The sequence below is a fragment of the Hipposideros armiger genome, unplaced genomic scaffold, assembly GCF_001890085.2.
Source record: "Hipposideros armiger isolate ML-2016 unplaced genomic scaffold, ASM189008v1 scaffold_3, whole genome shotgun sequence".
Lineage (NCBI taxonomy): Eukaryota > Metazoa > Chordata > Mammalia > Chiroptera > Hipposideridae > Hipposideros > Hipposideros armiger.
In genome coordinates this window covers 4,481,912-4,509,107 of record NW_017731353.1, presented here as the reverse complement: position 1 = coordinate 4,509,107, position 27,196 = coordinate 4,481,912, and the positions used below count along the sequence as shown (strand labels likewise).

The window sequence follows — 27,196 nt, the reverse complement described above, 5'->3', positions numbered from 1 at the left end:
ATTTAAATTAGCCCAAGGTTTCAAATATTTCCCTTGGAATCTTTTTACATTATGTTTCTAGACAGTCAACTTTAGAGAACAAAATTCTCCATCCTAACCTCTGAACCTATCAGCAGTCTAAATATTAACCTTTTTGAAGATACACAGACCCTGTTCCCCTCCCTCTACCAAAATGCAAAAAAGTAAAAGGAATTCCGTATCACCTAAGTTTGCAAAGAAGTCTACTGTGACTGAAAATGGGGTATAAAGGCCCATATAAAATGAGAGCCCGCCATTTTCAAGCCACTCTGAACCCCCGTCATTCACACCTCCTCTCTCCCTCTCACCCCATGAAGTCCACACCCACGTCTTGGCCACTTTTCCTCCTAAATCTCTGATCAGTCCTGTCCTTTCCAAGCCCCACCACACCCTGGACTGGGTCCCCTCTCTGAGTGCGCCCTCTTCATTCCACCTCCGTTCAGTCAGCAGAGGGGTCTTTCTGCAATGCAAATCTGACCAAGTCACTCTCCTGTTAAAATCCCCTCTAGATGGCTGCTGGCCAAGAGGCAGAGAGGAAGATGGGAGGCGACCCTGCCTTGTCAATCATCAGTCGTACTTACTAGCAGTGTCACCTACGGCAATGTAAGGGCCTTGCAGGGTAGTCAGCAGTTTGCAGATAACACAGGAGACACTGTTCCTAGCATGTTAACAGACCCTCAAAAAATAGATGGGGTTGTTACTAGCGCTACCACTTCATAAGTCCAAGCTCCTACAGCAGACACACCAGGCCCTTCAGGGTCTGGTCTGGGACCGTCCTCTCCCAGGGACCCCACTTTCATTCCAGCCTCCCCAAACACCTGTTGTGGCCGCACCTGTGCGCATGTTGGCAAGTGCCATTTACTCTCCTGACCTCGTACCTCTAGTACACCTGACTGGTCCTCCCCTCCTCCCTACTGCCTCACCCCAGCTGATCACTCCCCCTTCGCCTCATGTGGATACTTGGCGTCTGTCTTTATTACAGCCCTGCGACACATGGTATGGACTCTGTTCACTCGCGCCCTGCAGTACAATAAGCCTGGGCTGGGGGTGGACAAGCCTTGCTCAAATCTGAGCCCACCTCGTCTGGAAGATACTCACGCCTGAGCCTCAACGCCTCCTTTGCACAAAGCAACAGTACTGACCTAGTTGGGCTGTCAGGAAGGCTGAATGCACCCTGCACGAGAGTCAGGTGTGGTGTACCCAGCACCAGGGCACTAAAGGGCAATTATTTCTTCTCTTCTTATTGTCACCACAATGATGTAAACGCCTTTGGGGCAGAGACCAAGGTTCGTAGCGCCTTTCAGCACAGCCCCATGTTCACTAAAATGAACTCCTATGTACAACACCCTGCACTTGTCTGTCTTCAGCAACAAGGTAAAATGCGAAGCCATGACTCAGGAGTGCACCTTAATTACCTGTTAGCTGGTAACAGCAGAACAGCAGAAATGACAGACAGTAAAGATGCAAAGCAAACGCAAGCTGACCAGGAAAACCTTATGAAGGTCTAGGAAATGCAATCATTTTTTTTAATGGGAAGCAAACCACGGCCAAGGTCCTAAAACAAGGCGTAAATAGTACATTTCTCTCCGCTTTCAAAAGAAACAGGGTTTGTTCGCCTTCTGACAGGCAGGCAGCATGATGAGCACGCCACGCCTCCCCACACTGTCTGTCTGTGGGGGAGAAAAAGCTCCGTGAGTCCCTGCACGGCCCAGATTCAAACTCCACAGTGAGCAAGCTAACCAGAAAAGCATTTTTCTTCTGTCACAGGCCATTTGCAACAGACTGAAAGCCTTCCCCTCTGGCTGCCAGGCCTGGGATGGGTTGAAAGCATTCGTTTCACATTTCCTGTTCTCTTTTAAAGCGTCATCAAGGACTCCTGTCAGCTTGGACCCGTGTCACTGGAGTAAAGGAGCGAATGGCAGGCAATTTCCCCAGAATGTCTCCTTAGCTGTTATTATTTCTATGGCTAACTTGAGAAACTAAAATGACCAAGAAGAGGTATTTGGGCTCCAAAAGGCAACGCCTAATTCTAGTCACGGCCTGCCTTTTGATTCCATTTTGAGGTACTCAATGTACGATGCTATTAGCTACACTTGAGGACTGGTAAGATCGATAAGGATTAGGTCTCTAAAGAGAATTTAAGAGTAATGAGGTGAAAGTTTATGCAACTCAATGTGACAGGATAATAGCTAATATTTATTGATCCCTTACTGAGAGCCAGCCCCATGCACTAAATCCCCAGAACCCATTAAGCGGGCCGCTATTATCACTGTATTTGAGGGCAGGAAATGGAAGCAGAGAGCTGCAGTCCCCCCTCTGCCTCCACTCCCTCGCCTGCCTCTGCCTGTCCTTCACTCCTCTCTGCGGGTCCTTGCTCTCTCTCTTCTCTGTCCCTGTCCCCCCTCTCTGTCTTCCTTCCCTCTCCTCTTGGTTTTCCCTTTCCTGTCTCAGGTCTTTTCGTCTTTGTCTCTCAGTCTGTCCGTACTGCCCCCTCCTGGCTCCATCTCCCTTTCCTTCCTCTAATATTATCCCACCTGTTTCTGTCTCCCGCATATATCTGTCTGTCTGTCCTCCCTCTCACCATCACCCAACACAAAGACTATAACAAAGTCCCGATGGTGTGGATTAAGAAAGAAGAATTTGAAAACAAATTTGGAGATCAAGTCTCATCATCTTAGGACAAAGTGAGAGGCTCTCAAAAGTCAGGAAGTGGCAAAGCTACTCTTCCAAATGGCTTTGGAACGTAACTTCACTAGGCAGGAAAACAAGACTGGCCATAAGTTGATAATTATTAAAGCTGGGGGATGAGTACAAGGGACTTCATTATGGTGTCTGCTTTTGTTAACGGTTTAACATTTTCCATTAAAAAAAATGGCTACCTTAAATTATTTTACAAATAATGTTTAATATTTTATAAATAGTTGTGTTTAATTATGATCCATCATTACAGAGAAAATTAAATTCTTCCAATGTCCCATTTGATCTTTGGTTCTTGTTATATATTTTCCCCAGTTTTATTGAGATATAATTGACATATAACATTGTATACGTTTATGGTGTACAACATAGTAATTTGATACATGTATATACTGCAAAATGATCACAATAAGTTAACATCCATCACCACACGTAGTTACAATTTTTTTCTTGTGAGAACGTTTAAGATCTACTCTCTTTGAACTTTCAAATACACAATACAGTACTGTTAACTATAATCATGTCATACAATAAGGTTATATATTTTAAAGACCTATCCATCGATAATTCTTCCTGTTTCTATTTCAGATCAGTGATTATACTGGCAAAATTACAGCTTGTTTTTACAAGGTAATAAAGTAGTATGAAATGCTCCATTTTTTACATGTTTGGAGCTGTGGGAATCCTGCCTCTGAAGAGAAGAAATAAGATGTCAATTATGGGATTTTTTTTTCTTCCACAATTAAAATATTCACCATGGGAATAAGAGCGGGTCAGAATAAGGAAAGACACTTCTCCTTAAAACCAAGGACAGGAAATATTAATTATATACATCAAAACAAACTTGGAAACAAATTGTTTTGTTAACAACAAAAAATATGGGTGGATTCAGCTCAATTCGATCATCACTTCAGTCATAGAGAAACTGGCAATGCCAACATTTTAGGCTGCTAAATATTTGTTTAAAATAACAGCTAACATCTTGCTGTGTGCTGAACAATTTAGATGCAATCTGTCCTGTGACTCTCCCAACTCAGCAAGGCAGGGACTACCTGTGAGCCGAATTTGAGAAAGGAGAACACGGACGCTCAGAGAGCAAGCAGTGTGCCCCATCAGTGGGCAGCGCGGATGGCACCTGGGTCCAGGCTGGCTGGCTCCAGAGCTGTGTGCCTCACGTGAGCATGGGACCTTCGCAATACCCTAGCCATAAAACTCTCGGGACTTAAGGACGTCTCAAAGGGACCACATGTCGGTATAAATAGAAACATTTAGCACTTTATTCGTTTTGAAACTTTCGCTTGTATTGTCTCATGGACCCTCAAAATAGTCCCCTAAGGTGGGCTGTACAGAGGCGGATGCCTGTTCTGTCTCACAGGTAAGGGAACAGAAAAGCGGAGAGAAATCAGACCGAAACCAGGATCTCCTGGATCTAAACTGAGAAGTATTCCAACCAAAGCAAACGGGGGTCCTTCTTCCCTCCACCTCGCCTCAGAAAGCCTCACAGCACTGGTGTGAGAACTGAGGCTGTCTTGTGAGGCACTTAGCACCAAGGCCTGTCACATCATAAATGCTCAACAATTTTAACACTACCCCAAACAAAAAGGACTGGTGGGCTTTCTATTAGGTTACAGAAGGAGCCTCAGGTTTTCTTTGTTACTAAACAAGAGAACTATTTGATGACCTTAGGAAAAGTTATTTAGAAAGAGAGCACAAGCTTCTCCGAAGCAGAAGCTCTAAAGTGCATCTGGGTGGCTGGCACCACGTGAAGCATTCACCAGAAAGTTAACTGCTGAAAAGAAGCATTTAAAAGTGGCCCTTAAAATAAATTTCAAAGTTCAAGAAGAGTTCACTTCACAGACATTAGTGTTTGATTTCACAGCACAGAACTAACAAGCCCATGTACAATATTCATGCACAATGTAGGCAAATACAAATATATGAACAAATAAAAGTAAAGTGGAAATAAATGAATTCAAATGGCCAACATTCATGTTTTCTTTCGCATCTCTAGGGGGAAGAAATAATCGAAAAATTCAGAGTTTGAGGCAGACCAAAGGCTGTAGAGCTAAATGTGGTCAGGGTGAATAGATGCTGCTATAAACGTACAATTTCACAAAGCTGACGCCCAAAATTCAAATGCTACAAATGCTTATATATGCATAAAATATTTCTAGAAGAATTCACAAGAAACCCGAGTGTCTCTGGGGAGGGGAACTAGACAGGAGACTTTTCAGTAAACACCCTTTTAGAAGTTTTTATCATGTACAGCTATTTTAATATACATGTAAAAAAATTTTAATTCTATAGCTAAAGGTAGTCATTTTTACCAGCACTGGGTTTCCAGAAGAGAGAGACCTCCATTTCAGGCATTAGTTAGTGTTTCTGAAGATACCACTTTAACATTCACTGCGAGTTCTAAAGGAGATAAATATCATGGTCCACAGAACACAGAGTGGCTAAAACCCGGTTCTTTGGAGCCAGACAGCAGGGGTTCAAATCCCAGCACCACCACTTGCTAGCCGTTAGTTACCTCAGACAAGTTTCCTCATCTGTAAAACGGAAACAACCACAGGGCCATCCTGAGAAGTAAGCAAACGAAATCACAGAATGCTGAAACAGTGTGTGGCACACAGCAAGCATTTAATACTTGCTTTGACAACCAGGCCTGAGTAGCAGGTAGAGGCATGATCGTAGTTGCATTAATAGCTGAAGTTTCGAGAGAATGGAAAACTTGACCATACTTAATTCCCTCCATGACCTGTGATGACTGGGCCCAAGTGGGTGTCAATAAACACTGATTGATTGATTTAGGATGTCAGTAGAAACCGAAAGGCTGGATTACTTATCCAGATGTTGGCAACTGTTTTTCCCAAGAGACTAACAGCACATTCACCCTTTATGAAACGATCACTGAGATTTGTTAAATTCTCTTAACTACAAAACAATAATTTCACTGATTTTCTCCAATTAAATACAACAAAATAAGAAAAACTCAATAAAGAATTCCTACAGTGATACCCTCCTGGATGAATCTGTAACCCAAGGCAGTCGGCTAATATCTTTTTTGTTTTTTTGAGACGTGAGAGCCAACATCATTTGAAGACATACTGGAATACGGCACTTTAGATTAAAATTTCCCCAAAAAAACAATAATTAAGCCAGCCAGGTAGGTACTCAATCTTCCCCCCAAGAAAACAAAACACTGTCACGGCTTTGCTGTGACCTAAACTTTCTTCCAGCTCTGCAGTCACAAAAGTCCATTCATCTACTCCGCCTTCGGAATCCATCTGCAAAATGGAGATGATAATGCCTAACACTAACTCGTTACAGATGTAAATGAGAATGTGTTCAGAATTCTGAGCAACTGGGAAAACAAGCCACGTATTAACTGAAGATGATTTTCACTGCTCAGATGCCAACTTTTAGGGGACAGATAAGCCACCTCCTCCCTCCAAAGAAAGGCCCACTCCATCTGGATAAGACTTCTCTGAGACCCCTAATCCCAGAGAGGGAAAGGGAACGATGTCCATGCAGGGTGGCAAGAAGGACAAACAGGTTTCACCAGTATCACTGGTGTCCTAGCGGCACATGTGACCTCCAGGCAGGCCCTCAAGTCAAAAAGTTGGAAAGAAAAGTAGTCTGGACAATTAACAAAGCCTGTTTATTTCTCCGTTTTAAAAATAAAAACATTACAACTTCATGGCACTATAGCAGAAATCCTACTTGTTCTGCAATGAGCGCTCCACTTGTATTCCTACTGTAAGTCCTAATGAAAACAGTGGGGAAATGCTCGCAGGAGTACATCTCTTAATTACAATCAGCGTTTCCTGCTGAAAGCAGTCCCTAGGATGCCCAGTCCCCAATCAGATCAATTTCAGATCTTGAAATTTCAGCTGTCACCGTAATAGGACTGAAAATGGAAGACAAGAGGGAAAAGGGGAATGAGATTAGATAAGAAAAAGCAGAGTAGGATGGAAAGAAGGCGAAAGTGAAATGCTCCCAGCTCTGAGCTTTACTGAAGAAACCTAACATGGGGTTCCCCCCACCCCCACCACTCTGGACTCATTCAAATGCTTTCTTAAAATCTGGGTTAATTTCTCTTTTCTCCACGAAAAAGAGAGAAAATGCCTAAGACCTCTTCGTGGTCTGTAGGTACGCGGAGGGTGGGGTGGGGATGGGGGAATGGAAAGATGACTTGAAATTCTGTATCCATAAATGGTAGAGCCATGTTCCCTTTGTACCCGGTACTTAATGAAAATCGTATGTTTCACAAACACGGGTCGACCTTTTTGACACATCATTCCCAATTAACGGTGGCTATTCCACAACATGGGCTCTCACAAGGCCGTTCAGGCCTGCAGAGTTCGCTTTCTCAAACTTTCTCGGGTGCAGCCCCGCAGTTGGGGCCCCTCAACACCTCCACCCCGACGCGGGCTCTCCGCGGGTTAGAACGAGGGGTCCAGGGAGGGCCCCGCACCCGCCGGCAGCGTCCAGGGGCGGTCGAGAGAAAGAAAGAGAAAGAAAAAGAGGGAGCGGGAGGGAGAGGGAGAGGAAAGGAGAGGGAGGGAGGGCGGGAGCGCGCGGGCGGGCGGGCGGACAAGGCCCAGGAAGGCCCGGCGGGGGCCGCGCGGCCGTCTCGACCCGCTCCCGGCGCCGCTCCGGCGCTTACCTTCCAGGTAACAGCTGGAGGACGAAGACAGCCCCTTCTTCGATTTGCAGCCCACCAACTTCAAGCAGATCTCCAACATTTTCGCGTGCCAGCGGCGTCGGGGACGGCGCCCCCGCTCCTCCGCCGCGCTGCTCAGGCCCGGCTCGCCCCACTGGCCCCGCGCGCCCTCCCGGGCCCCCGCGGCCCCGCCATGCGGCCTCACCGCCGCCCCGCGCGTCCGCCCAGGGCCGCGGCCGCGTCTCCGTCTCCGCTCCCGACGCGCCTGTTAACAAAGGGCCCCGAGCCCCGGCCCGCGAGGCCCGCCCCCGCCGCCTTAACCCCCTCCGCGCCGCGCCGGGACCCCCTCCCGGCGTTCGCAAGGCCCAGGCCGGCCCTAGACCATTCCCGCGGTCCAAAACCAACCCGGGGCCCACGGCGAAGTCAACAGGAGGTTTTCTTTGAAGCACAGCGTTTAGTGGTTCTCAGCATTGGGGGGTGCGGTCCTAACACCCCCAGAAAGACGCCGGCGGCCCCGGCGGCCCTGCCGGAGAGCACAGGTGCTCAGCGCCACTTCCGAAACCCCGGGCGTCTGTTCCGTTGCCTGAGCCGCCCCCAACCTGTGCCGCTTAAGGCCGAGTTCCACCGGCCGCGGTGCCCTGGCAAACCCAAGTCCCCAGAACGCGGATGAATAATGCAAATTCCTCTATAATTACCAACACTGGCATCATTTATATTAAATGAGCTTACTGTGATTAAGGCTAACTCAACGGGTGTCTAAGGAATGAATAATCAGACAGCTGGAAACCACATGACAGCTACACAAGTATGTGGCACATTCGTCAAATCCTACATTCAGGCTAGAAGCCGGTTGGAAAAGCGCTGTGCGAGTTCACAAACAGAACTCCTGGTTACAATGTGAGGGAGTGGAGTCTCCACAGTGAGAGCTCGCCAGGGCACAGCCCCCGTCCCGTCTTGGCCTCATTTCCTTCCAGGGAGAACGTCTTTCCTCGTTTGGCAAGTGCAGGGGGGGCACCATTGTTTAAAACCCATTTCGTTGCTGTGCTGGGCTCAAAACTTTTTGTAACTGGTCAGCACTGATAAAGACAGTATCCTAACCTCTTATAAAATAGCAATCACAGGAATGTGTTACTTGGCCTAAAACCAGAAAATCCAGATCAGTGGGGAAAAACGGGGACCCCAATCAAACCAAATAATTTAATAAAAATCAGATGTCAATAATAGGAAAAGATATTTAATAACAGTGTCAGATACCTAAACTGCAACAGGCAAAAAAAACCCGAAGACCTAAGTCCACATCTTAGAGCACGTGACTATTAAGAGCTGACATGTACTGAGATCTTACTGTGTATCAGACTCTTGTGAGAAGCGTGGTCTGTCCATTACCTCGCTGCATTTGAATAATGATCCTGTGAGCAAAATAGAATTATTCTCCTGATTCTCCAGGTAAAAACCTGAAGCTCAGGGAAGCACCTTGCCAAAGGCCCTAGGTTTGAAAACAACCAGGTTTTCCTTGAACCCAAAAACCGGCTTCTGGCCAATGGGATGGTTACACAGCCCTGTCCAATCAAGAATAAATTACAAGTAGATTAAAGCTTTGATATCTGCATCTTTGGGTAAATAACTAAGGTTGTCAAGTAAGGTTTCAGAGGAAGCCTTGGTTAAGAGACCCCGGCTCTGGTGGGCAGGCCCAGCAGACAAAGCTGGACTTATTTGTTTTACTTGCCAGCCTCACCAGTAACGACAAAAACATGAGTATCTTCAGGACACCAGGAATAGCTAAGTAAGAAGATCTTCATTTAGGCCTGCCAAAAATAACACATAAAATTCAAGATTGGACTGGATGTGACTAGTGTATATCACAGGGGTTCTCAGCGAGGGCGTCATTAACTTTTCAGCAGTGTCCTGCCAAATTCGGATCAATGCACAAAATGTGTTCTTACTGCAAATGAGCGGACCTACAGTTAGTGCTGTGGCTCCAGGTCAGGCCTCTCGGGCACCTAGGAGTGCACAGTCAGGGAAGCAGGCAGTGCCCATCACCTGGAGACACAGGGTCACCAGGTGACAAGTGCAGTGACTGGGGATGCTCCTTAGATTCCCGGAGACACTATCGCCCCCTGGAGAGCCTGAAGGTAATGACTGCTGGCTGGGTCAGTGCTGCCTTAAGCCTTTCAACCTCCAAGAGTAAAGCCAAAAATAACATTGAAAAGGGTGCCACCCATAAAAATAAGCTGGAAAATACAATATGTTTAGGTGCCATTTTGGAAAGTTCAAGGGCTTTGGATCACACTATAATAAAGTCTGTCACTATACAGCATTTCAGACTTAAAGTCTGTGGTGGGCTCCTGTCCACCTGCCCTGCCTTGTACTGGTGGCATCCTTTTGAGTTTATTTATTTATTTATTTATTTTTTGGCTTTACACTTGGAGGCTGAAAGGTTCAAGGCACCACTGAACAAGTCAGCAGGGCTATACTCAAATTAGCAACTTAATGCCAAGAATCATACATTAATGGGCATTTCAGCAATTCTAACCATATCCTTGAATACTATCAGTTAATAGAGGCCCGATATTTGTTTGCATGTGCTGTACTTGATACTGGAATGTAAGTTTATTTTTAAAAGCTAATGATTATTACTAATATTCTGCTCTTGATTCTAAAATGACCTTATCCTCTGTTATAAACTGTGTCCAAATCTTTTAAAATGTATTGTAAGACCATGCATCAACAGGTCTGACAAAACACTGAATTAGCAGCAACAAATATTGAAAATATCACCAAATGGTACAATGACCATATCAGACCTGGACTATTCTTTCCAGATCCAGTTTTAATGCTTTTGAAACTCACTTGCAAGATAAAAAAGGCATTTTGTTACAAGCAAATAAAGGAAAGCCTCAATCTTCTACTAGAATGAAGAAAGGCCCAAGGATTTCCTCTCAGCGACCTTATTAAGCCTCAAAGGCATTAATTTAAAAAAAGAAAAGAAAAAGACTCTGAAGTATGGAACTTGTTTGTTAAGCTGCACTCAGTTTGGGAAAGAAATAGACTTTTATTGTGCACCTAATATGTGCCAGACTGTAAAGCCTCACAATAATCCTTTGAATTTTGTGTAGTTTAATTCCATTTCATAGGTAAGGAAACTGGTGGTGGTAGTGGGGGGGGAACACCAAGTATTCCTGTCCAAGTTCACACAGCTAGTAAGTAGTTAGGTCCAAAATCCTTGAACTTTCCAAAATGACACATAATTTGCAATTTAAGTGAAAGGTGGATAATATGAATGAAGCTAGAGGATGAAATAAAAATCGTAACTGTTGGGAAAATATGTCTTAAAAGAAAATAATTCTGGGAATTAAAACTATTTAAGAATATTTTAAAATATATTAAGAATATTAAGAAAGAAAAAGTAAAGGTCCTCAATTAAAGTATGTGATCTGAGCTGTTTCTACAAGTATGATCCAGGAACAACCGATTTTGAATCACCTGCGGTGCTTGCTTAAAATGCAGACTCTGGGTCTCTATTCCAGACCTCCAGAAGCAGCATACGTGGAATGGGCTGTATCTTAACAAGTTCCCCAGACGATCTGTGTGCATCCTTAGGTTTGAAAACCACTGTTTTGGAAAAGGCAAGAGCTGCTTCTTATTTTCACTGGGAATAGGACAAACGGGAATAGATATTTCCAAATTCATTCATTTGAAAGCAATTTTTTAATTTAAGAAACGTACAACTCTAGAACAAGTTACCAAAAGGGGACTCTTCTCTGAAGATTTTAGGATAAAGATTGAATGTTTTTTAAAAGAGGGGGCCCACCACAGAAGTAGGTCAAGGGAAGGAAGGAGGAGGTGGGATGCTGAAGCTTGGCCTGGGACCCCCCCCTCCCCCGCCCCAGGACCAGAGAGATAACCCCAGGTCTGACTGGCCCCTGCACTGCTTCCAGCCCAGCCAGTAGCTCTAGGGGAAAAGCACAACACTCTGAGGTCTGTGCATGCTGTTGCACATCACATGCCAGCAAAGCCCACTTCCTCTGATTCTGCAAACTGTGTGGTGACAGCCTGCGGGGTTCGCTAGCTCCCTGGGTCCCCTAGTCCAGCTGAAGGCGAGTGCAGCTCGGATGATCACATCAATCACACCCACATTCGCCACAATGTATAAGGACACACATGCATCGCTTCACATCTCACACGTTTCCAGAGAGCTAGCACTACTTACTGGTCAAGTGTCACAAAGGCCCGGTGACTCTGGACTGGGCAAACCAGGGAAGAGGGGAAAGCAGCGCAGCAGAGGCTGAATAGCAAAGACATCAGGCAGCCCGGTTCTGAACCTCAGATCTGCCATTCCCTGTGGTGGCTGGGGCAAGTCACCTTACTTCTCGGAGCCTCAGTTTTCTCATCTGTAAAACTGGGGGTGGTGGTGGTGATCATAAGAGAAGCTACCTCACAGAGTTCTGAAGATTAGAAATAACGTATGAAAGGTGCTCAATAAACAGTAGCTATTGTTATTTCCAAAGGAGGGCTTGTACTGTATCAGGTGATGGTCTATCTGTGTTTCTGCCTAGGTCTTACTGGGACTAAGTCAAAAGCTAAAGTTAACAAATGTGATATGTGAAAATGAGTCAGGAAGAACAGTCTGAGGGAGTGAAAGCAGTCTGGAGGTTTTCCAGAGGACAAGGAAATCACTTATTTTACTAAGGGAAAGAAGCACCAGCTGTGGGGTACGAGCAGCAGCTAAGATTGAAATGCCACAGAGCCCTGCTTTTCATCCTAAAGCCAGTTTCACAACCACACTTTGCGCAAAACACCCCCCCACAAACCCACACCTTTAATGGCAGCTGACTCCAGGCCCAGGACATGGCGAGCAGGCCACACAGGACTGTCTTTCAGGTGACACTGATTCTCAGTCCCCTTGGTATTCCCAGGGCTACAGTTCTCACTCAACTGCCTTCAAGTTAAGTACATCCACTTTCTAGAAAATCTTATTGTGGTAAGACTAACTCTATTTTTATACTTAATAAGTCAAGCAGAACTATTAAACAATAATTTTTCTCCAAGAGGAAACTAATATTATCAGCATGTCCATTTTTTTATTTTTATTTTTTAATCAAAGCTACATATACACATGGTTAAACATCAAGTAGTGCTAAGTCTTATAATAAAAACAGCAGCCCCTTCCTCCACCCCCAGTCTGTTTCCCCAGAGGCAGACTCCCTCAGATTTCTAACTAATATCCTCATATTGTTGGTTCTGGATTCATCAGCTTTTCACATTATATATTAACTTACTACAGTATTAGTATACTATCACCATCCCCAACCTCCCAAAACAGTAAAATCACAATTTTTGGTTAAATCAACAGAGTTTACATTACTATGATATAAATATTGCTCACTGTACTACCAATAATATACTATGAATGTTTCCTTTATAACTTTGTTTATCCTGCAGACATTAATTGCCTTGATTTTTTTCATTTAATTAGTCTTCGGTATACCTATTACTGTTTTCACCCCAAATATTTCAAAGATCTGTCAAACAGTGGTATTTTTTCCAAATACTAGAACACTTAAAATATTCTCAGTTCTATTTCTTGACTTATATCTTCATTTTGCTGAATTTCATTGTCCAGTAGCTTCCTGGAGGTTGGGGGTAGGTGCATCTAAAAAAAAATGCCTTGCTTCTATTTTACTTTGACAGTTTGGCTGGGTATCGAATTCTGTTGAAAATAATTTTCCCCACTTAATTTTGAAGGCATTTCTTCACTATCTTCCAGTTTCCAGTATTGTTGTTTAGAAATGCAGTTCCATGCTGATTGCAAATCTTATACATATGACCTGCTTTTTTCTTTTAGGATCTTCTAATATTCTTGGTGCTGAAATTTCACAGTATGTCTTGAAATGAGTCTTTTTTCATGTAGTATTACACTGGGCACTCAGGGAGTCAATCCAATCCAAAGATTTAAGTCATTTAGCTCTAGAAAACATTCGCTTCATTAAGCTCTGAAATTTTTCCTAATAATTGTTGTCTCCTAAATTCTCCTCCACTTTCTTTCCATTCTCTCTTTCTGGAATTCCTACCAGGTAGAAACTGAAGCCTTGGAACTGAGCTTCTAATTTTCTTACCTGTTCTCTCTTACTGTCCATGACTTTGTCTTTATATTCTGCTTTCTGAGATAGGCTCTTTTCCAAGTCTTCTGTAAATTTAAAATTTTGGCTATAATGTGTTCAATATTGAAGAGCTTATTCTGATTGTTATTGTTTTTAACAACATACTGCTGTTTGATGTTTACAGTCTCTCTGAGGATAGCAAAGTTCTGAATTCTTCTGTTTCCTGCATTGTCTTAATTTCCACCACGTTCTTTTTTTTTTAAGTGAATTTGTTTTACCCTTTATCTATCAGGTTAGAGACTTTTCTCTAATGTTTAGAGAAATTTGGCTGTCATTCATTCTATATGAGTGAGGAACCACAAAGCAAGCATGAAAGGGGCATGACAACTGGTGGACTTCAATGATGGGAGGTAGTGAGCTGCCCTTTCCATCAAGAAAATCCCCAAATGGGCTTTTCTCTAGGGCCATTCAATTTTGGATTTCTTTTTCCCCCCAAAAAGAATCTTTCCAACTCCTCTCTGTTAGGGTACTGGCTAGCAGGTATTGGGAGAAGGCTGGGAATCTCACAATTCAGTATGCAGCATTTAAAAAAAAAAATATTCTGCTCTAGCCCAGCTTACTATTTTCAGCCCCATGGCTTATCAGCACCCCTGCTGGGGGTAATGCCCCTAAATCCAGAGACCTTATAGAGCAACTTCTAAATAAAATACCTCTAGTCTCCAGTAGATGGGAAGGAGGGGTGGGCACCTGGCTGTGCGGGGTTGGGGAAGAGTATGAAAAATCTAAACACTCCTTTACAGGCTTTCAATTGATCCCTTTGATTCAATTTACAGATCTTACCACCCTACTTTTTTGTGGTCCTAATGCCTCTAATTTCTGATTTCCCCCCTCAGGTTCTTACAAGCAAACTGGCTCACTTCTCATCCAGGTGTCTCTCAGAAGAGGCTAGGCTTCAGTGTCCTCAATTCTGCTGAGTCTATTACCATGCTTTCGACGGCCATTTTCCAAAAATGTGTTCGCCTCTCTTAGCCACTTATCCTTTGGGGTTCTTTTTGTCCTTATGTATTTTCACTTTTTAAAAAATCTTTTACCTGTAACTTCAGTGAGGTTTGGGGCAGGGAATGGAGATAAAAACAGGTCTTCAATATTTAATCATCTTAATCAAAATGTATTTTGCCCATTTTGTACATGAGATAGCTGAGTCACAGGCAGGTGAGACTACTTGCACGAGGTCTCACGGTAAGGCAGTGGCAGAGCCAGGAAAGGAACCCAGGTCTTCAAACTCCCTTGGAAGATTTTTCTTCCATTATATGACACCCACTAGGTACCCATAATTAAGACCAGTTTTAGGACACCAGTCTGAAAACCTGTTTAAGATTTGTGGCAAACTACAGGTCTCAAATCTTAATATCGCTGGTGGTGAAGAAACAACCAAACCCTGAATTCTTAAATCCAGTCACTTAACCTAAAGTTAAGTTATAAACAGACATATTATTACGCAAAAAAAAAAAAAGTTTAGGATATTCTTATTAATCTCTAAGTGCTTAAATTCAACTTAAAGAGGTTTTGTATGTTTTCATGAATTCTTTGTCCCTTTGTTTTGGTTAAATTTTGAAATAAACGCCACAGAATTTTATTTTTAAAAAAATCACAAGAAGTCGTTTGTCTGCTTTTAATCTGAATATTGCATAAAGATTAAGATCTACAAAGCAAATCAAAAATAGTAAATTGCAATAATCCTAAAGGCCTCAAAGCTATGATCTTTCTGAGAGTAAACTTAAGAGTCCTTAAGTAGAAAGGATTGGTTGGTAAAAGCCCAGGCAGGCATCGCTCATTTACAAGCAACGCTCCTTTTATTTTCAAACGCTGGCACTGTTTTGGGCCTTTAGTTTTGTTAACTTTGAACTGGGAAACCAACGGTTAATTTTTTTCCTCTCTTTCTCTAAGACTGAAAGAATCTGCGAAAGCAGCAGACTGGCCTAGGAGATCACATTACTCTGGGGGTGGGGGAAGAAGGCAGCTGGAGGGGAGTGTGGAGAGAAGGGCTAGCAGGGAAAGAAAACAAGTTGTGTGAGCCTCCCCACAGTGGGAGACCCCGCAGGAGTTAGGAGGTCGCAGAGGAGCCCATGTTTATCCACGTTATCTCTGGGGCAGCTGAAGTGGGCTGTAAAAGTAGGGGCTCCCCAGTATTTCAGAGCCTCTCAGCAACCCAGAGCTACACCTGGGAAAGCGCCTTTCTTGGTAACTGTCACCAAGGCCTGAAAACCTCGAAATGAAGCAAACAAGGAGCGTGGCGTGGCTGCTTGGTTCTTCAAATCATTCAGTACCAATTCAGTGTGTTGTCAAGGTTTTAAACACACACAAAGGACAAATGCATCCAGGAGGTTTCTTCCCTCCACTTGTTAAAAATGACTGCTGTCCTCAGAGAGGCGATGGCATTTCCGAATGAAATGGCACTGTTCGTTTTCTTCCTAATGACAGATCTGGTGTATGAATCCAGAACTACGTATCAGCCAGACAAGAATGGCTACAGCTACTGGAGAAACTGCACATTAAGTGGCACTGTCGCGACATCAGGAGGAAAACAGCCACTTGAAAAGAAAACTACAAAACCAAGGGTTGTGCTTTCAAAGCCAACCTGGCGGAAGCTAGAAGCTGTCTTCCTGTTTGCCGCCATTCCTACCAGCAGTATGTGAGATGTATATTCAGTACAGCAACTCCAAAATAGATTCAGTCACCAAGTTACTTTCACATTCCCTAAGCAATAATGGTTTGTATTTATGGCTGCTTCACCATGAAGAACATTCTGGTATGACTAAAAGCACCAGTAAGAGTAGCTCCTCAGTAAGGCTCAGGCCAACAACTGCACGTCCACCAGGCTTTCTTTAACGAAAGATGAATGGGCATTCCACACAAGCTAGTTACAGGAACCCCCCCAAGCCCGACAATGGCCCCCAACGTCTGTTCTCGTCTCTCGCCTTCAACCCTTCAGTTTTAGGCCATAGCCCCTAAGGTTTAGATGGACACATTGCCCCGGAAAAAAGACCACATTTCCCAGCTTCTCTCATACCTGGGCATTAGCATGTGACTAAGTTTTAACTAATGGTATGTGAGCAGAAATGATCCACACAACTTCTGGGTCAGGTTCTTAAAAGGAATGGGCTCCCTCTCCTTTTTTCTACTTCCCACTGCCTGCGAGGCATCAGGGTAGCTAGAGAGACCATCTGGGTCCTGAGGAAGAACCCACATCTTAAACAGGAACGAGATAGGAGGTGAGGTGGTCCCTGTGCTGTCCCCATGCACCTCCAGGATGGCTAATGTCAGCCTGCTATAGGAGAGAGAAATAAACATCTATCTTGTTTAAATCATTCTATTCTGCATATGTTATAACCATTTAGTCTTAGTGGTGATAATATTAAAAGACCAACCAGCTCTAACTCGCAATCTAAGAATTCCCCAAATCAACGGTTTATTTTCTTTATCTATTAAAAACTGTTAATTGGAGAGCAAGCATTTGAAAAAGCTCTGTAGCCTTTAGAAAATGGCTTAAATAATGCCTGTGAAACACACAGCCCCGTGTCCAGCTCACAACACATTCATCATTATTACTATTAACTGTCTCTTTTTTTTTTCTTAAAGATTTTTTTATTGGGGAATTGGGGGGATGGGAACAGAGCTGGAGAATTGGGGGAAGGGGAACAGACAAGTTGCTGTCGTTTTGTTCTTCAGTCTAGTTATGGAGGATGTTGCTTCACTGGTCCAAGTTGGCACCATCATTGCGCTCTTCCCGGGTGAGGCAGATCAGTCGCCGGCTTCTGGACGGTCGCTCACGCTGGCTGCTGGCCGCTCACGCTGGCTGCTGGCTACACACGGTAGCCCATGGCAACCCACTGCCACAGGGGCTACAGCCTACGCCGTCGCCAGCAACTCATGGCAGCCCAGCTCCAGGTTGAGCTGTTGTTCAGCATCTTAGCTGCAGAGGACAGTGTCACTGGCCCTCATATGTGGGATCTGAACCGGGGCCCTCTGGCATCCCAAGCTATTTCTTAACCATCGCGCCACTCGGCCAGCCCTATTAACTGTCTCTTCTCCTTTCCAGTGTCTGGTGCTGGTGTGAGGAAGATAAAACCCATGTGTTCTATCATCTATTTCATAAAGAACTTATATCCAGAACACAGAGAACTCTCACCACTCGATAATAAGAGTACACGAACCAATTTTTAAAATGGGTAAATTTTGAATTGACATGTCACCAAAGAAGAAACATAAATGGCTAATAAGCACATGAAAAGATTCTGAGCATCATTAGTTATTCAATAAATGGAAACTAAAACCACAGTGAGATACTACTTCACATCCACTTGAATAACTATGATCAAAAAGATGGATAAAACCAAGTGTTGGTGAGAATGTGGAGAAAATGGAACACTCATGCGCTGCTGGTATGTAAAATGGTACAGCCATTTTAGAAAATAGTTTGGCAGTTTCTTAAAAAGTTAAACATAAACAAGACCCAGCAGTTCTTCTCCTAGGAATCCACCCTAGAGAAATGAAAGCATGTATCCAAAGAAAGGCTTGCCAGTGACTGGTGAATGCATAAACATAATGTATTTCCAAAGAATGGAATACTAGTCAACAATGAAAAGGAACAAAGTATTGATATGTGCTACATTATATAAACCTCAAAGACATGCTGAGAAGTGAAAGAAGCCAGTTACAAAAGAGCACACATATATCATATGATTCCATTTATATGAAATGTGCAGAAAAGGCAAATCTATAGAGATACAAAGTAGATTAGTGGTTGCCTGGGAGTGGGGGTGGGGTTAACTGTAAAAGGACAAAAGGGATCTTTTTAACCAACTGAGCCACTCGGCCGGCCCAAAAGGGATCTTTTTAAGATGATGGAAATGTTCTCAAACTGGATTGTGGTGATGGTTGCACACTGTAAATTTCCTAGAAATCACTGAATTGTACACTAACATGGTAAATTTTATGGACTGCAATTATTCCTCAAAAAAACTGTCAATAGGGCCGGCCGAGTGGCGCATTGGTTAAGAACTGGCTTGGGACACCAGAGGGCCCCGGTTCGGATCCCACATATGAGGGCCAGTGACACTGCCCTCTACAGCTAAGATGCTGAACAACAGCTCAACCTGGAGCTGGGTTGCCGTGAGTCACCAGCAACGGCGTAGGCTGCAGCCCCTGCTACAGTGGGTTGCCATGGGCTACCATGTGTAGCCGGCAGCCAGCGTGAGTGGCCAGCAACCTCAGTGAGCGGCCATCCAGAAGCCAGCGACTGATCTGCCTCGCCCGGGAAGAGCGCAATGATGGTGCCAACTTGGGCCAGTGAAGCAACATCCTCCACAACTAGACTGAAGAACAAAACGACAGCAACTTGTCTGTTCCCCTCCCCAATTCCCCAGTGCTGTTCCCCTCCCCCAAATCCCCAATAAAAAAAAATCTAAAAAAAACCCCACAAAAAACAAAACTGTTAATAAAAAAAGGGAGAAAGCAATGTTTTCCATGATTTTGACACCTTTTCTTATTTGGATGTCATACAAAGGATGAGACAAAGGATTAGAAATGCAACCAGTTTGGCTGCTGGGTTCCATGCTGTGAACCTAAAAGGACCATACTCTAGTATTGCTGGTACGCAGCATCTTCTTCAGAGATGCTTCCAATGAGAGCCATGTCCATTCCCAGAGAGTAAGCATAAAGGAAAGTACTCCGCCCAGCTCTGACACCCCTCCTGACTCCCAGCAGAATTCCTGGCTGAGGAGGATGTGTGAGCGGGAGGACTGAGCACACACAATCAACACGACTGAGACCTGGGTGGGAGTGGGATGATGTAGCTCAGGTTGATGAAAATAGAGAAATCAGAGAAATCCCACAACCCAGCACATCAAAGGCTGGAATGAACAGAAACGTATCTCCCATTCAGAGCGAGTACTTGGATACTCTCAGCACCTGCAACTTTCCAGGCTGCACCCTTCACGGAGGCCTGCAAGGCTGCAACGTTGCGAGTTCCCAAATATACACCTTGGCCCCACCCATGTCTTTGGACACTACAGTCCCAACTGTTCAATCTCTCATAGAAACTGACCATCATGGTAAATCAGTTCGATCAAAATGTTAAGAAGGATATTTAAGATTTACTGTAGGACATTTTCTAGGTAGCATAGCAGAATCTCTAGGTGGTAAATGTTATGTTTCCAAAGTGCTGGGAGAAGTAACCAATTAAATATCGGAGTTAATTAACAATAAATATTTCATGAGTCTTAAGCTTCTGATAAACAAAGGAACTGCAAAAGTTAATCAGTCAATAATTCTCAATCCCGTCCAGACTTTTCCCTAACCTTTTCTCATTTATCTCCAAAACACCCATGGGAAGTAGGAGGAATGACACCATACCTCCAAGGAAGCTGCAGTGACCAAAGCCCAGGAAGGAGGGACTCCACAGGAGCAGGGGCGGGAGAAGCTGAGATCCCATCAATGACCCAAACATGCCCCCAACATGCATGCCTGGCAAAACAGAGGTCGCACCAAAGTAGAATGAGAAACAGGTCCTGCTGTAAGGAGAACTGGGTCTTTTCCTCCACTCCTTGGTCTCATCTGACTGGTATAGCTCTCCGTCTCGTAAAACTCTGTGACTTGTCATCACTTGTCAATCAAAGATATGACTTGTCATCAGAGATTTGAGGGTGTCCATTCATTCAACAAACATTACAGAGCCAGCTGTGATGAAGACGATAAAAAGGAAGAAGATACTCTTCCAAGGAGAGAGAGGGTGGGGAAGAAGGGAGGAGGAGACACTGAACAAAGAATTACAAGGAGAGAAAACTGTGGTAATAAGTGTATGCACTACAGCTATAGGAGCCCAGGAGGAGAGGCTAATTCTGCCTACAGGTGTCAGGAAAGGCCTCCCGGTGGAGAAACCAGTAGAGCAGAAATAGTGGAAGAGTCTTCCTTTTTACCATTATTCCTTTCAGAGCTTAGAAATCTATTAAAAGCATACAAAGCGGCCCATACTCATATGCTGACTTGATTTCCCACAGAGGTGCAGAGGCAATTCAACCGAGTTCACACAAGTAGTGCTGTAACACTGGACATCCGCACGCAAAATAACTCTCCAGCAATACCTTACACCACATACCAAATGTGATGCAAAATGGATGGCAGGTCTAAATGTTAAATAAAACTTATAAAACCACTAGAAGAAAACAGAGAAGAAAATCTTTGTGACCTTGGGTTAGGTCAGGGGTCGGCAAACTGCAGCTCGCGAGCTCACAAGCCACAAGCGGCTCTTTGGGTACGTTCCGTCTCAAAAGTTTGCCGACCCCTGGAAGAGCCAATCCTGTCCCTCACAACAATTTAAAAATTATTCGAGAGCCATAAATATATTTTTACAAATAAGGAAAATTTAAAGTAATATTATAAATGAAACTATGATAGTTTTATTTTCATTTTCAGTTTTACTTCAGAGCCACATGTATGTACCCAAAGAGCCCACATGTGGCTCGCAAGCCACAGTTTGCCCACCCCTGGCGGCTCTTCCGTCTCAAAAGTTTGCTGACCCCTGGGTTAGGTAAAGATTTCTTAAGTATAATACCAAAAGTATGAACTTTAAGAGAAATAACTGATAAATTGGACGTGGTCAAAATTAAAAACTTCTGCTCTTCTGAAGACACGTTAAGAAAATGAAAGGACAAGTCAAAGATGGGGAGAAACAGCAAGTGCTGCTGACAGAATGAGCAGCAGGGCGGAAATGCAAACTGGCGTGAACTGATGCGAGTGGAAGGGATACATTCACTTCGTGAAACAAGTGCGCAGTTGTTCGTAAGTTAAGCATACACTTACCATATGACCTAGCAGTTACATTCCTAATTATCTGCCAGAGAGAAGTGAGCATTTACGTCCACACGAAAACCTGTATGTGAATGTTCATAGTGGCTCTCTTCATAATCATCAAAAATGGGGACGACTCAGATGTCCTTGGAGAGCTGAAGGGATACGCACACTGTGGGCCCTTCACACAAGGGGACACTGCTCGGCCAGACAGGAATGAACCATGATGATTACACACAACAATACAGATGAATCTTAAGCGCATAACTCAAAAGGTTATATACTTTGTAATTCTACTTGTATGTTATTCTGTAACAGGCAAAACTCTAAGGACAGAAAACTGAAAGGTGCTTGCTGGGGCCAGGGAGGATGGGCTGACAGCCGAAGGGATGAGGGAATTGCAGGGTAATGAAACAAAGCTGTGTGTGGTGGTAGTTACACGGCTATACGTGCATTGTCAAAATTCATACGCTAAAGCAGGTAAATTTTACTATATGTAATTGTGCCTCAATGAAAGCATTATTTTCCTTCCTCAAGGCCGCGTTCCTCAGGGAAATTGTGCTAGGGCCCCACCTCTGTGCTTCCCCGTGATGGCACCTCTCGGGGACTTTTCTGCACAGCCTCTCCAACACTTGCTAACTCAGTTCTCCTTCCCTAATGCTGATTTCCCAATTACCCCTCTCTCTCATCACAAAGGAGAATACTGCTCATAAGTCCCATGGGTTTAAAAATTCCCAGGCACCAAACTATGGGACAGAGACTACATCACTTCATAGGGAAAGTTTTCTTTGAGAGCAAAGCAAAGAGAGCATCATTAAGAAATATTAAATATTCTGGGCCAGCAGAGCGGCTTGTTGGTTAAGAGTTGGCTTGGGAGTGCGAGCTCTGAGCGGCAGGGCATCCAGTTCGGATCCCACATGGGCCAGTGACGCTGCGCCCTCTACAGCTAAGATGGTGAACGACAGTTCAACCTGGAGCTGGGCTGCTGTGAGTTGCCGGAGACGGTGTAGGCTACAGTGAGGCTGCAGTGGGCTGCTGTAAGCCAGCGTGAGCGGCCGTGAGCCACCATGAGCCACCATGAGCGGCCATCCAATGGCCGGAGACCAATCTGCCTCACCTGGGAAGAGCGCAATGATAATACCAACATGGGCCAGTGAAGTGACGTCCTCCACAACTAGACTAAAGAACAGAAGGACAGCAACTTGTCTGTTTCCCTTCCCTGATTCCCCAATGCTGTTCCCTTCCCCAATTTCCCAATAAAATCTAAAAAAAAAAAAAAAAGAAAGAAATATTAAATATTCTGCAAATGTTTATCATGTACCAACTAAGAGCCAGGTACTGTCTTAGGCTCTAGGGTTACAACAGGTAGAAACAGAAAATCCCTGCCCTACCAGAGTTCACATTCATGTATGTTTGTGTGTGTGTGTTGGGGGGGGGGGGAGTAGACAATTAACAATTAACAAAATAAACTAGTAAATTATAGAATATTTAAGAAGGTAAAAATTGGGGCCGGCCATGAGGCGCGTTAGTTAAGAGTTGGCTTGGGACACCAGCTCTGAGCAGCAGGACCGCAGTTCAGATCCCACATGAGGGCCAGTGACACTGTGCCCTCTACAGCTAAGATGGTGAACAACAGCTCGACGTGGAGCTGGGCTGCCATGAGTCGCCAGCGAAGGCATAAGCTGCAACAGGGCTGCAGTGGGCTGCCGTGAGCTACTTACTGTGAGTGGCTGGCAGCCAGCGTGAGCAGCCAGCAGCTGGCATGAGCTGCCATGAGCCGCCATGAGCGGCCATCCAGTGGCCAGCGACCGATTGCCTCACCAGGGAAGAGTGCAGTGATCACAATACCAGCATGGGCCAGTGAAGCGACGTCCTCCACAACTACACTGAAGAACAAAAAGGACAGCAACTTGTCTGTTCCCCTTCCCCGATTCCCCAACGCTGTTTCTCTCTCCCAATTCCCTAATAAAACTTTAAAAAAAAAAAAAGATTTAAATATTAACCAGCACGCTGTTGGCTGTTTCATATTCATGACGTAGTGATGTGGGCAGCTGGCTATGATTATCATGATCCTGCATCTAGGAGATCTAGGAGAGAGGCATTTATTCATTCATTTACTCACTCAGTAGGTTTCTAACATCTATTATGTGCCAGGTCGTCAGACATGTGCTGAAATCTGATAAAGGACAAGATGGGCAGAGTCCACGTGATAAGGGAGCTTACAGTTGAGTGTGGGAGGGGCACTGAACAAAGCACCACATTCCTGAATAATTACAAACTAAGTTCTCCAAAGACAAGAATAAATTCTATGAGACAATGTAACAAAATTAATTTATATAAAATGTTCTTCATGAGTTACATATGTTTTATAAATTCTTATTTTTAAAAGGTTCTCACATGAAAAATTTTTTTAATTAAGTAATACAACTTGTTTTAGAAAAGTCAGAGTAGAAACTATTATCTTATTTTGTATTTTCATCCAGTTTTTTAAAATTTTATTTCAATATTGTGGTATCTCACCTAAAATAAAAAATTATATCCTATTTGAAAATATACTGATTACTTAATTAGCCCAGCCCTGACTTCTTGTTAAGAATTTTTCATGTTTACAAAGTGAAAAATACTTCTCTAATTTCTCTGTTTTGTCAGTTGAGATTTCTAGCCATTAGAGTCCCTTAAAGGGGGCTATGCCTGAACAACAAAGTAATTCGGTCAGTTTTACAAAGTAAACATATCAAACTAAGTCTTTACACTATTGAGTAGATAATATATATCTATACAACCCTTTCATAAGTGCAATAACTTTAAGCAGAATTTTTTAGTCTGTCGTGCTCATGCACTTATGATATCGTTGAGAAAACATTTTTTAAAAATAAGAGCAAAGGAACAGCTACAGGAACAGACTATTTCTGAGGCCATTTCCAGGAACGGGGTTTGTTTAAACAAAACGTATAAGTGAAACCAGCTGCAATAAGGATCGATGCCATCTCAAGTGGAATTGTAAAACCACCCACTTCATAATGTCAGGGTCATTATTCCTTCCTGTTGCTATAAATGAAATACTCAATGGCCAACTAGCTATAGGAGCAGTGCGCCAATTAACAAAACACCCAATTGTGGTGCATGCTCGCAAGAAACTCTTGGGTCTCACGGGCTAGTCCAACTAGCTCTGTGCTTCAAGCCACTTATCAAATGAAGTGCTGAAGAAATGTGAAGGGGTCGCTCTTTTGAGGATGTCAAGAGAGAGAGGCAGTCAGGAATGATCAGTATATCCTGCCGGAGGGTCAGTTGAGGATGCTTTCACACAAACTGGATGGCAGAAAACCCCACAAATTAAAATATGCTCTAGGGAATGCTAAAATGCACACGACTTTCCTTTCTGAAAACTAAAACAGATCTCAAGAAAAAATGAAGCCTGAATCATAACTAAGGTTTCATTATTTAAAATCACTTTCCTTAACTTATAACAAAAGCACAAGAAACAGCTTGCTTCTCGGAAGACTTCCTTGCTGCAATATATTTGGGGAACCCTTAAAGTCATGTGACCAGTCAGCAACAATCATCCGTTCTGAAAATGTTTCCCAACGTATCACCAGTACTGCCAGTAGGACTATAATCAAAACAATGCAGTTGAGAAACGCAGCCATTAATCATTTTATTTTGGAAACCAATTAGGGGATGATGAAAGAAGAAAAAACAGTGATTCATTTGTTTTGATGAAATCTGGCCTTCAAAAGATAGGACAGTCCAGGAAATACACATATTTTTATTTTCTAAGGTATCTTAAACTTGGCCTTTAAAAAAAGATTATTTCCAAGTTCACAAAACGAACAAAATAAATCAGCTAGTTTATGAACTTGACTATGACATATTTGGCTAACTAATGGATGTAAACTAGCAGATTAAAAAAATGTATAGATAGATATAGATATAGATAGATATAGATACGTATGTATATAACCTAAGGGTAGTCACAAACTTTGCAGTCAGAAGCACCTAAATCAACACAAGGTACCATGCATGATCCAAGGTCAGCTGTAGGATAACGAAGGCTTAGTTCTGAAACTTCACTTGCTAGCTGAGTTCACCTGCCTCTATAAAAACAGACAACACTCAGTACAAAAATTTAAGTCAACAGGTGCAATTCACAACATAGCTTATATGGACTCAAGTTGTTTCTCAGAAAAAATAGTCTAAAAATTCTAAAATGCACGGAGAGGATGATATCAACAATGTCCTGGAAGGTAGAAAGAACATTCCAATTATAGGAAATCTCAATTACTATTAGATACCACTAGTTAAAAAATTCATGATAATTCAGGCTTCACAATATTTATGGAGAAGAAAGATGTTATGTAATTGGAGGAGTTGAGGAAATGTGGAGCAAAATAAATCTATGGAAAAAACTTTTGAAGAAATTCATCAAAACTGACAGGAATACTAAAAATAAGCAAATTCCATGAGATTCTTGGTGGCTGATTAAAAAGTGTTGCTCCTTAACAGCTATGCAGAGGCGAGGTGGGACTAGCGCAGTGCCTCTGTTGAGAAACCGGAGGAGCCTTGAGGCCTCGTCCCGGGACTCTGCCGCGTAACCATGACCACAGGCAAGTCACTTAACCTCTCTCAGCCCTCCAGGCTTTATCCATATAGTTGGGATGATATCTGCGTTCTCAGGTGATTCCAAATGAGATGATGTCATATGACCAATGTGGCCAAGTACAACGACGTAAATAGAAGGCATGGTATTATTTGGACGACCTATTAAAATATTGTACTCCACATTTTTCACACATCTAAATCCTCTTCTACCCTTCCCCAACTCAGTACTTCCACCTTTTGTGCCATTCAGGGCCACCACGTCAGAAATCGTATTTGACATGGCTACTGGTTTGTTATGGAGAAAGGGGTCCTAGTGGAGGACTGAGAGAAGAAACTCGTGGAGGACCAACAATGGCAGGGAGTAACTGATGGGAGCTGGAAAGGAAAGAAGAGAATCCAGATGACACGCAGTCATCGGAATGAAAGCGGTCACATCCCTGGCAAGGCCGAGAGGCTTTCCCTCACTTGTGGCCCTGGGCTGCCATGTGGCCTCTGGAAGGGCAGAAAGGAAAGTTCTCAGCTGGAGCGACCAACTCAGCGTCAGGAGAAAGGAAAATGATGCATTAGCAATGGGAGGCTTCGAGCAAATTTCCGGAGGCTGTCAAGACTCTGCTTAAGCGACGGTGTGTCCTGGCAAACACGTCGGGCACCCCAAGGTACCCTATGTCTACTTCTTGGATGTAAACGCTATTCTGTTTTCAACATCATTTTACTCCCGTTCTGTCTGGCTGGACGAAAGATGATGTGGGTTTAAGTCCAGGCTCAGTTCTAAACCAACTAGGATCTTTAGGCAAGTTAACCCACTTCTCTGGGTCTATTTTAGTATCTTCTTCAACGTTAAACCTTCTCTCTTGGGATCATTTCCCTCCTTCTTGAAATTCAGCCTTTGGGTGTCCTTTAGTGATGAGTTCACAGTGGTAAATTCCTTTTGCTTTTATTTCTCCAAACATGTCTATTTCATTCTCATTCCTGAAAGACAGTTTCAAGGCTATACAATTGTAGGTTAATAGTTACTTCCTCTGCCTACTTTAAAAATACTATTCTATTTCAGGGCTTCTACTCTTGCTATAGAAAAGCTAGCTGTCACTCTAACTGTTGTTCCTTTGTAGGTAATCTTTTTTCTCTAGCTATTTTAAGTGTCTTTTTTCTTTTAAGATTTTATTGGGGAATCAGGGGAGGGGAACAGACAAGTTGCTGTCTTTTTGTTCTTCAGTCTAGCTGTGGAGGACGTCGCTTCACTGGCCCATGTTGGTATTGTGATCATTGC

The 27,196-nt window shown here is 43.6% G+C and overlaps 1 protein-coding gene across 3 annotated transcripts in view; it reads right to left on the bottom strand.

Moving 5' to 3' along the window:
- ABL1 (ABL proto-oncogene 1, non-receptor tyrosine kinase) overlaps positions 1 to 27,196 on the bottom strand; it is a 129,977-nt gene that overhangs the window by 38,518 nt on the left and 64,263 nt on the right. The window contains exon 1 of one of the 3 annotated variants that reach the window (XM_019638488.1): positions 7,385 to 7,552. The exons of the other annotated variants lie outside the window; for them this stretch is intronic. Coding sequence (XP_019494033.1) covers positions 7,385 to 7,463 — 79 coding nt within the window. The 5' untranslated portion in view covers positions 7,464 to 7,552. Of the gene's footprint in view, positions 1 to 7,384; positions 7,553 to 27,196 lie in introns of those variants that run through there. 3 annotated transcript variants of the gene reach the window in all.